Here is a 9,907-nt window from a genome sequence, read left to right on the forward strand (position 1 = left end):
TTTGATTTATTGTAGAGATGAGGTCTCACCAAGTTGCCCAGGCGGGTCTCGAACCCGTGACTCAGGCAATCCACTCACCTCAGCCTCCCAAGGCGTGGGATTACAGGCTGAGCCACCGAGCCTGGCTTGAGAGACTCACGGTTCATCCTGCAGTGCTGGTGGCTTGGAAAATGGGAAGCGCAGTCCTCTTCGCTGCAGTAACTAGGGGAGATGTAATCTTTGCCTGCTGAGGACATGGGAGAGCAGCCTACTCTTCACCTAAGGTCGTGTCGAAGAGAAACCTCACAGCCCTGAGCAGCCCTGTGATCTGGAACTGTCCAGGCTGTAATGAAATCACAGGACACTCCCAGAAAGGGGGCCACACCCGTCTTTAAGGGACACTTAAAAACAAACATACACCTCCTCCCTCCCTCCCTCTCTTTCTCTCTCTGGAAGCTCACCAAGACATTACATAATTTTTTTTGCATTTCCAAATTATTTTTAAACTCCATAACAATTCTATTTTACAAGTTGCACCCCTTATTTTTTTCATTTTTATAGAGTTTTGAATATAAATAAGTCAATTTTAGGCGCCTACTTTTTTTTGTTTGTTTGAGACTGGCTCTTGCTCTGTCACCTAAGCTGACATGCAATGTCAAAATCATAGCTCACTGCAGCCTTGAACTCCTGGGCTCTCGGAATCCTCCTACCTCAGCCTCCCAAGTAGCTAGAACTACAGGCACTACCAGGCCCAGTTTTTTTTTTTTTTTTTTTTTTAGATACAGGGTCTTGCTATGTTGCCCAGGCTAGTCTCAAACTCCCGGCCTCAGTTGATCTTCCCATCTCAGCCTTCCAAAGCACTGTGTTTACAGGCATAAGCCACCATACCCAACCCCACTTTTTTTTTCTTTTTTTTTTTTTGAGTCAGAGTCTCTCTGTCACCCAGGCTAGAGTGCAATGGTATACTCATAGCCACCACAGCCTCAACCTGCTAAGCTCAGGCAGTTTTTCACTTCAGCCTTTCAGGTAATTGGAACTACAGGCGCACACCACCAGACCTAGCTAGTTTCTTAAATATATTGTAGAGATGCAATCTCGCCAAGTTGCCCAGGCTGGTCTTGAACCCATAGGCTCAGGCAGTCCTCTCGCCTCTGTTTCACAAAGTGCTGGGATTACAGAAGTGAGCCACCATGCCCAGCCACCTACTTCTTTTTTTTTTAAGTTGGAATCTCACGCCGTTGCCCCAGCTGTAGTGTAGTAGCATGCTCACAGCCACCCCAGCATTGACCTGCTGGACTCCAGTGATCCTTTTTCTTCAGCCTTCCAAGTAGCCAGAACTACAGGTACACTCTACCACACCCAGCTGATTTTTTATTTTATTGTAGAGACGAGGTGTCACCAAGTTGCCCAGGCTGGTCTCGAACCCGCGGGCTTAGGCAGTCCACTCGCCTCGGCCTCCCAAAGTGCTGGGGTTACAGGCTGAGCCACTAAGCCCAGCCTACTTCTTTTTTTAATTGAGATTTTAATTGAGATAGATGCATTTTAACTGAGGTATAAGTGCACTTGACACTTATAAGAAATCACAGGCCGGGCTCGGTGGCTCAGCTTGTAATCCCAGCACTTTGGGATGCCAAGCTGGGTGGATTGATTGCCTGAGCCCGTGGGTTTGAGACCTGTCCCGGCAACTTGGCAAGACCTTGCCTCTACAATAAAATAAAAAATACCCGGGCGTGGTAGTTCCAGCTACTCTGAAGGCTGAGGCAGAAGGATCACCGGAGCCCAGCAGGTCGATGCTGGGGTAGCCATGAGCGCTGCACTCCAGCCTGGGCAAAGGAGTAAGACTCCAACTCAAAAAGAAAAAACAGAAATCACAGAGTTGACTGTTCTAGTGCAGAACCTAAGACAGCGAGCTGCTCTCACACCCGGTACAGCTACCAAGCTGGTGGGCTCCAGGCTTGGTCAGAAGTTCTCTTTTGCCTTCAGAGAAAGACCCAAGAAGCTGTACACTAACTAGCCAGACCTCTGGGACTTGGGTCATTTGCCAGCACCACGGGGATCTGAGGCCTGGGCCCTCCAGACAGCTCTGCACCCACTTGGCTTTCCTCACCCTCTTCTCCCATGGCTTGGGAAGTTGGGACATTGCCTGTCCAGAGGCACAGATTGCAGGATGGCTGAGAGGCCAGGGCGGGCTGTACAGGCACCAGGCCTCAGCTTGTCCATGTTTCCCACTCAGCACCTTGTGCTCCCTGCGTGGTGCTTCCCGTGCTGCCAGGGGAGCAACACAGCACTTTTCTGGACTGTTCTCACAGCCCAGGTCCCACCTTGTGTTTCTTCTCAAGTTTCTTCATTCTGCTGTAATCTGAGCCGTCCTGCCTTTCTTTGTCTCTAGCTGGAGTTTGGGCTGGCCCTTACTCTGGTCCACCTGACGTTGATACCTCTTTCCCCACTTGTGCATGGTGCCATGGTGCCTCCCTTGGGGCCACCCTGCTGCTCCATCCCCATGTCAGGTGGCATGCCGCCACCCACGGCACTGACGCATCCCCAATGCCCCAAAACTCGAGTCCTTCCCCTTGGCACCCACCCCTGCCTTCCCTGAAAGCCCCTTCCTGCTTCCAGCCCGCTGGGGTCAGCCTGGTTAGCGTCCATTCCAGCCCCAACGACCAGATGCTGTGGGCGCTCGACAGCAGGTGGAACGTGCACGTGCGGGCCGGAATCACCGAGGAGATGCCCGTGGGGACCGACTGGGAGCACGTGCCAGGTAGGAGCCAGCAGACCCATGTCACCCTGACCCCACACAGCTGGGGCTGCCAGCCAGCGTGTCGTCAGCCACAGCCTGTGATGCTGGGTGGGCCGGTCTGCCATTGCTGGGCTGCCGGGCCCCTCATGCCTGCTGTCTGGAAAGCAGCCTGTTTTCCCCTCAGCAGCCACAGATCCGTGTTGGTGTTTTGTTTTCATTGCTCTACTGAGGCAGGTGACAAGTATCTAATAAGCATCCCTTATCAATAATAAGGAATAAGACCGGGCACAGTGGCTTACGCTTATAATCCCAGCACTTTGGGAGGCTGAGGTGAGAGGATCGCTCGAGCCTAGGAGTCTGAGACCAGCCTGGGTAACATAGCAAGACCTCATCTCTGCAAAAAATTTTTTTAAATAATCCAGGCATGGTGATGCACGCCTGTAGTCCCAGCTACTGAGGAGGCTGAGGCAGAAGGATTGCCTGAGCCCAGGAGGTCCAAGCTGTGGTGAGCTGTGATTGTGCCACTGCACTCCAGCCTGAGTGACAGAGTAAGACCCTGACAAACAAACAAACAAACAAAGATAATAACAAACAAAGATAAGAATAAGAAATAAGAATTCCTTACTATCCCAGCTCATGCTTTTGTGGGATAACAGGTTCTCACACTGTCTAGGCCCGTCTGTCCTTTGGCCTCGGGCTGCTGGTGGCTTCCCTCAGTTTCTGCTCCCAGCCCAGCCTGGCGCAGGGCACTCTGTTGCCATGGGACACCCTAGTGGGAGAGCATAGCATCTGGAGCAGGCAGGCTTGGGAAGCATGGTCCATCCCACCCACAGTGGGTGCTGAGGACGGGTGCCCTGTTTGCCTGCAGGGTTACAGGCCTGCCAGCTGGCGCTGAGCACCAGGACCGTGTGGGCCCGCTGTCCAAATGGAGACCTCGCCCGGCGGTATGGCATCACAGACAAAAACCCTGCTGGAGACTACTGGAAGAAAATCCCCGGAAGCGTGTTGTGTGTCACAGGCAGGTGCTGGGGTCAGGGGCTCGAGGCTGCGGGGTTCCCTTGGGTGTCAGGGCTCCTCTGGACCATGTCAGAGGACTCTCGACATAGCTGCCCCCACTGGGTTCTGTCTTCTGAGGTGAGAACTGAGGGCAAAGCCTGCCCGGCAGGAGCCCGTCCCAGGGTCTTGCTTGAGGGAAGGGACCCAGATACCCACTCTCTGCCAACTTCCTGGGACAAGGACAGGGTGCTGGGACACCCTACTTTGAAGTTGAGGAAGCAGCTGGGCGTGGTGGCTCACGCCTATAATCCCAGCACTTTGGTGAGAGGACTGCTTGAGCGCATGGATTTGAGACCAGCCTGAGCAACTTGGCAAGACCTCATCTCTACAATAAATCAAAAAATTAGGCAGGTATGGTGGCGCGTGCCTGTAGTTCCAGCTACTTGGAAGACAGAGGCAGAAGGATCACCTGAGCTCAGCAGGTCAAGGCTGCAGTGGCCATGAGCATGCCACTGCACTCCAGCCCAGGCAACAGAGTGAGATTCCAACTCAAAAAAAAAGTTGAGGGAGCAAAGCACAAATTGGGGACTGGCTTGTCCAGAGCACACAGCTAGAACACAGCCCACCTAGACCGGACCCAGGCACCAACTCTATCCCTACCCTTCCCCTCAGTTGCATAACTAACAAGTGTGCCATTGGCTCTTGTCTCTGCAGTGACCTCGGCGGATGAACTGTGGGCAGTGGGGCCCCCTGGCTACCTCCTCCAGCGGCTGACCAAGACGTTCAGCCACTCGCGTGGTACCCAGAAGAGTCAGGCCACCACACCCCACCGCGAGGACCTGGAAGATGAGTGGGAGGTCATCTGAAGGAGCCCTGGGCAGTCACCCAGGAGGGCCAGGCGTTTGTGGTGGACACAGTGGGTTTCTGAATCGCTCTCTGGTGAACACGCCGCATCCACCCTTGTCCTGACACCTCTGGCCAGGTTGGACACTGCACACCTGCTTTCATCCGTGTTTGTTTCTGTCTCGTTCCAGAACCCACAGCCTCTGCAAAGGCTGGAGCTCTTGCTGCGGCAGCAGCGCCACTGAGCCCTGGCCAAGGTTGTCTCTGAGGGCTGTGGCTGCTCCCTCGTTGCATGCACTACCATCACCCGTGTGCCGCAGTCCTGTTCTCACCACAAGCATCTCCCGGGCCCGGTGGTGGGAGACGCCTCGGGAGGCCTCCCATGGGCAGGGTGAGTCAGAACCGGGAGCAGGGAACATACGAAGCCCCGCCGGCAGCCAGGTTGGCACAGGGACTGTTTCCACATTAGCAGCCCCGGGGCCGGATAGAGCGGAAGGCCGGCACTCTGTAGCGGATGGATGTGCCCAACAGCATCTCCATCATGGCCCCAGAAACAAGGGCCCAGAGCATGCTTCATGGCAGACGCCCCAGATGGGGAACAGGGCTGGGCTTGAAGGGGGCCTGGGCATTGCCGGGACGGAGAGCACACGTACAAATGTACACATGCACACTTGCCACACCTCGCTGCCCGCCTCCCGGACCACACACACAGCCGAAACAATAAAGGCCGATGATGCAGAGGGACATGGACATGTGCACGTGTGTCCTGGGCACGGCGGCCTGGGAGGTGCTGCGGGCGTGGGGAGTGGCCATAGCAGCTCCTGCAGGACATCTGTGGAATGCTGTGGGACCAGTGCTGCCAGTGGACGTCCTGAGCCAGGCGTGTCCTCAGAGGATGAGCCTAGTAATTATTGCCTTTTTTGTTTGTTGTATTACAAACTGCCTAAGATACCTCATTTGAAATCAAACCTTACAAGTGTAGAAGAGAAGTGTACTTTCTGAACGGCAGAAGGCCTTTGTTCCTTCCGGGGGTTGGCCTGAGCCTGTACTACCCTCGCCTGCAGCTCCAGAAGGTGGGCATCCCCGGCATGTCCTGGCTGCACGGTCCCAGGAGCAGCCGCTGGCTCCACAGGCTCTAGATCGACACCCAGTGGGTTGAAGCAGGTGCCTGCGTGGACAGCTGCTGCGGCCTATTGGACAGTGGGCAGTGCCCGCCCTTCTGTGGCAGTTCGGGACGAGGCTGCCCCGCCCACCCTGCCCTGAGCCTCTGTCTTCCTGGGGCAACTCCAGCAGCCTTCAATCAGCTGCTTGCCCTACCCTGCCCCGGGCCCAGGCCCGGGCTCAGTGTCAGGGGTCCCAGGCCACAGGTGGAGAACGATCAAGTGTGTTCTCTGACAGGACCCAGCCAGCCATGAAGACGGAGGCTTTCCAGGTCTCAGTGACGATGAGACACTGACTTCCCAGATCCTCCTTCACACTCCACTTTTCTAGAACCGTTTTGTAAAGCTGGTGACAGCAGAGGCTGCCCCAGGCCGGGTGTCCTCTCCTGTGTCTGTTGTGCCTTGCCCGGGCCCTCACGATGGCAGAGCTCTCCTCAACCCACGGGACTTTAGTGCAATTGAACCCATCTAGTTGGTACTTTTAAACTACGTATTGCTTCAGTGCTTTGTACAGTTTTCTTTCTGGTTTTAACTTTTAGTTGTGCTTTGAGACAGTGCAATAAACTAGACTTTTCCAAACCTGGTGGCGTCTGATGCTTGAGCCATGCAAAGGTGCCTCAGCCCCGCCAGCCAGGCCCACTGCCAGGAGAGTGTCAGCAGGCGGATCTTCCTGCCTGGTTGTTGTTGAAACACACACCAGCCTGCCCAGGCGGCAGTTATGGGGGAGCAGCCACCAGGGCAGGTCATATCCCACCCTGGGGAGGATGCCCCAAGGTAGAGCTGGGGCTGTCTCTTCACAGAACTGTGGGAGGGCGTCAGAGGGTTCAGATCTCAGTTCCACATCTCCAGCCATGTCGAACAAAACCATGTCGCAGAAGTGCCCTGCTGGACACAAGCACGCACAGAAAGTCCAGAACGGCACAGGACTCACAGCGTTCCGGGAAATGGCCTTAGTCAGGAGTGCCAAGCTGGGCGGAATGGTGGAGCTTTACAGAAGACCTAAGAGAAAACAGGATAACGGAAGACAAGCCTCATGTTCCTGGGTGGGAGACGAGTACACTGTGCAGAGACATCACACCCCTCCTAAGGAAGGTACCGGTCCACCTGCATTCCAGACACAGTCGCCACTGGGATTTTTTTTTGTTGGGGGAAGACAGGAACTCACAAGATAGTGCCCACACATGCCCTGTGAGGGTGCCAGTCATGGTCTTCAGGTCTCACAGCCTCACATTCTCCTCACCATCAGCCCAAGAGACTCAGGTTAAGTACTTTGCTCAGGGCCATTGGAACCCAGCTCTGTGGAACCACAGCCCTGTGCTGTTTGATGCCACCTCGCTGTCTCCTGTCGGTCTGGGAGACAGAAACAGGTGAGAATTGCCAGAGTGGTGACAGGAGCCCCAGCACGTGCCAGACCCTTGATAGGCCAAGCAGCCCAGCAGAGCCCACTGGGACTTAGCGTAATGGAGGCGGCATCTGTGTAGGAAGAGATTCTATGGTCAGTGTGGGCCACTGCTTAGTTATGTGGGCACAAAAGTACCAAGTAGGTTACAGAGTCGCAAAATTAGTAGGGGAAACAGTCTCTGGTTTCTGAATAGCAAAGTCTCTCTAAACTCGACAGGGAAGCCACAGAGGAAAAAGAGTTTCTAGATCTGCTGGGTGTGGTGGTGCCCACCTGTAGTCCCAGTTCCTCTGGAGGCCGAGGTGGCAGAATCGCTTGAGCCTGGGAGTTCAAGACCAGCCTGAGCAACATAGCAAGACCCCCCGTCTCTAAAAAAAATAAATGAATGTAAAAATTAAATGTAAAACCCCCCATAATACTAAACAGTGATATAGCAACAAATGGGAATTGATGTTGCATATTTACCTTAAAAACGCCTGAGCAAGAATGAAACTCCAACTCAAAAAAAAAAAAAAAGCTTGTACAAACCAGTAGGAGGAACATTTAAGAGCCAAGTATGGACAAAGGAGAAGAAAGGACATGTCACAAAAGCAGAAAGACTCCTGGCCCAAACGCCTGGTACCCTGTGAGCAGGAGTGGGTCAGGAACCCCTGTCGGCACCACCCTGCTGGGAGAGCTGGCCGTGGGCAGCCTGACAGCCTTTTTACACCCTGAACTCTGCTTCTGGAAGTCCTCAAAACAGCCCTAAATCAGTGGAAACACAACACAGCCTGTCTAGTTGGGAAATACCGAAGGCCACTGACACGGCCCAGTAGTGCAACCATGAAGAAGCACAGGCGACAGAAACCCATGGGGCCTCAGTGGTCAGCCGAGGCTCCCGCGTGGCCCCAGAAACGTGGTTCTGTAGGGAATCAGAGAAGGGGCCGGGGATGCCAGTGTTGGGTATTTATTGTGCTCTTCCAACTTTCGGTAGGTATGAAATTTTGCATGATTCCAGGGAGAAGCAGGAGGGGTGACAAGAAGCTGGTCACAGTGGTTGTCTGTAGTATATACCTTTTTTGCGTCTTTTGAATTTTGGGCCATGTAAATGTATCATTTATTTCAAAAATAAAATTTACATTTTAAGAGTGCAGTCATCTCTAACATCAGCTCTTTGTCTTACCAACACTGGTTGAGTCAAACATCACAAAATAAGCACCAAAGACTTAAAAATCATATTTACAAAGTGACAACATGAGGAAATGTGCGTACTATGGTAAGGCTAAAATCACTAAACTGTGCAAGGGATCTGATTTCATGTCTACAAAAATATGTGTAGAAAAAATGAAGAAAAATATGCCCCAATGGTAGCAGTGATGACTGTTAGTCGTGCCTTTGTTTGGTGAGCAGGTGGGGGCCCTGCCCCGGGAGCCATGCAGGGAGGGGACAGTCGTCTTTCCCCTGGTGAGCCCTGCCACACCCTACCCTGGATGTCCTGCATTCTACACGTGTAGACATTTGTCAACTCATCAGAGTGCACACGAAGTCTGTGCGTTTTGGGACAGGTAAGTTATGCCTGTTTTGGGAAGTACCAGCCAGCCAGGCCCTGCAGTGGCAGGCTCCCTCAGCCACACCCCCCCACCCATGAAACAGCTCAAGTCAGAGCAGCCTCTGTGGCTAAGTTGGGGTCACTTCCTGTCTTCCAGGAAGCACCCTCATTCTGAACAGGACTTGTCCAGGGTAGGGTGTGGTCAGCCCTGGAGAGGCCACTGCTCCATCACAGCCATCTGGGCAGGCTGGTGTGCAGGGCGCTACCCTTGCCATGTTTCAAAGTTGGTGGAGACATCAGAAAGAAGGGGAATCACAGCAGGAAAATCAAGGTAGCATCCGGACGAAGCCAGCACGCACAGAAGGCGTGAGTGACCAGGGCAGGGCCGGCAAGCAAGGCCATGTCACCGAGGCCAAGGGAGTGGGGGCAGTTTCTCAGTGCTGGCGTTCAGTGAGGGTGGCTCAGCCCTCGCCTTCCTCCCTAGCGGGTGTCTGAGGTACAGAGACTGTGACCCCTGAACTCTCAACAGAGGCTAGGATTCGGGGCTTTTGGGAACACCAGGCACCTGGGTTGGGAGTGGAGCGGAAGAATTGGCCACAGCCAGGTTTTCCTTAAAAACAACTGGTGTCTCATCTCTACAAGAAAATAAAAAATCAGCCGGGCGTGTAGCGCATGCCTGTAATTTTGGTTACTTGGAAGGCTGAGGCAGAAGGATCACTGGAGCCCAGCAGGTCGAGGCTGCGGTGGCCGGGAGCGGCCACTGCACTCCAGTCTGGGCGACAGAGTGAGACTCCAACTCAAAAAACAAACAAACTGGTAGACTTGATGAAGAACCAATGTGGTTTGCCCCAGAGAAGAGTCTTGTTCGTGGTGACTGCTTTTGAGAAACCATCAAGGCCACCTGCCAGGAGCTGAAGAAGTGCCGTCTGCTGAAGAAGTGCCGTCTGCCGAGGGGCTCAGCCCTCCCGCCCTCCCCTGCATCTGCCTCTTCTGCAAGTCCCTGGCCGGGCGATAACAATGGTTCTCGCTGCCGTTCCTGGGCCAGGAGGGCCCAGGGGACCGATAAGCCCAGCGCTGGTCTCTGTCCACCGCCTATCTCCCTGCACCTCCTCCAGGTCCTCTGCTCCCGCCAGCGAGGGGGTGCCCTGGGCCGGGCGTCCCTGGAGTCTGTGAAAGGAGCTGAGCCAGGAACCAGACATTGCTGCTACAGGGCTGCGTGACACTGGCCGGGCCAGCTGCCTCCGACTTTGCTGCACCCCCACCCC

General features: G+C 54.3%; 1 protein-coding gene across 1 annotated transcript in view; it reads left to right on the forward strand.

Annotated features, from left to right (window-relative positions):
• The window catches only part of TECPR2 (tectonin beta-propeller repeat containing 2), a 109,035-nt gene extending 102,741 nt beyond the window's left edge, over window positions 1-6,294 (forward strand). The window contains exons 18-20 of the mRNA XM_008064091.1: window positions 2,596-2,737; window positions 3,585-3,734; window positions 4,427-6,294. Of these exons, the coding sequence (XP_008062282.1) occupies window positions 2,596-2,737; window positions 3,585-3,734; window positions 4,427-4,578 (444 nt within the window). The 3' untranslated portion in view covers window positions 4,579-6,294. The remainder of the gene's footprint in view (window positions 1-2,595; window positions 2,738-3,584; window positions 3,735-4,426) is intronic.
• The last annotated feature ends 3,613 nt before the right edge of the window (window positions 6,295-9,907 follow it).

This window comes from Carlito syrichta, unplaced genomic scaffold (genome assembly GCF_000164805.1).
Source record: "Carlito syrichta isolate Samal-C Ts95f unplaced genomic scaffold, Tarsius_syrichta-2.0.1 Scaffold307187, whole genome shotgun sequence".
In the NCBI taxonomy this organism is placed as follows: Eukaryota; Metazoa; Chordata; class Mammalia; order Primates; family Tarsiidae; genus Carlito; species Carlito syrichta.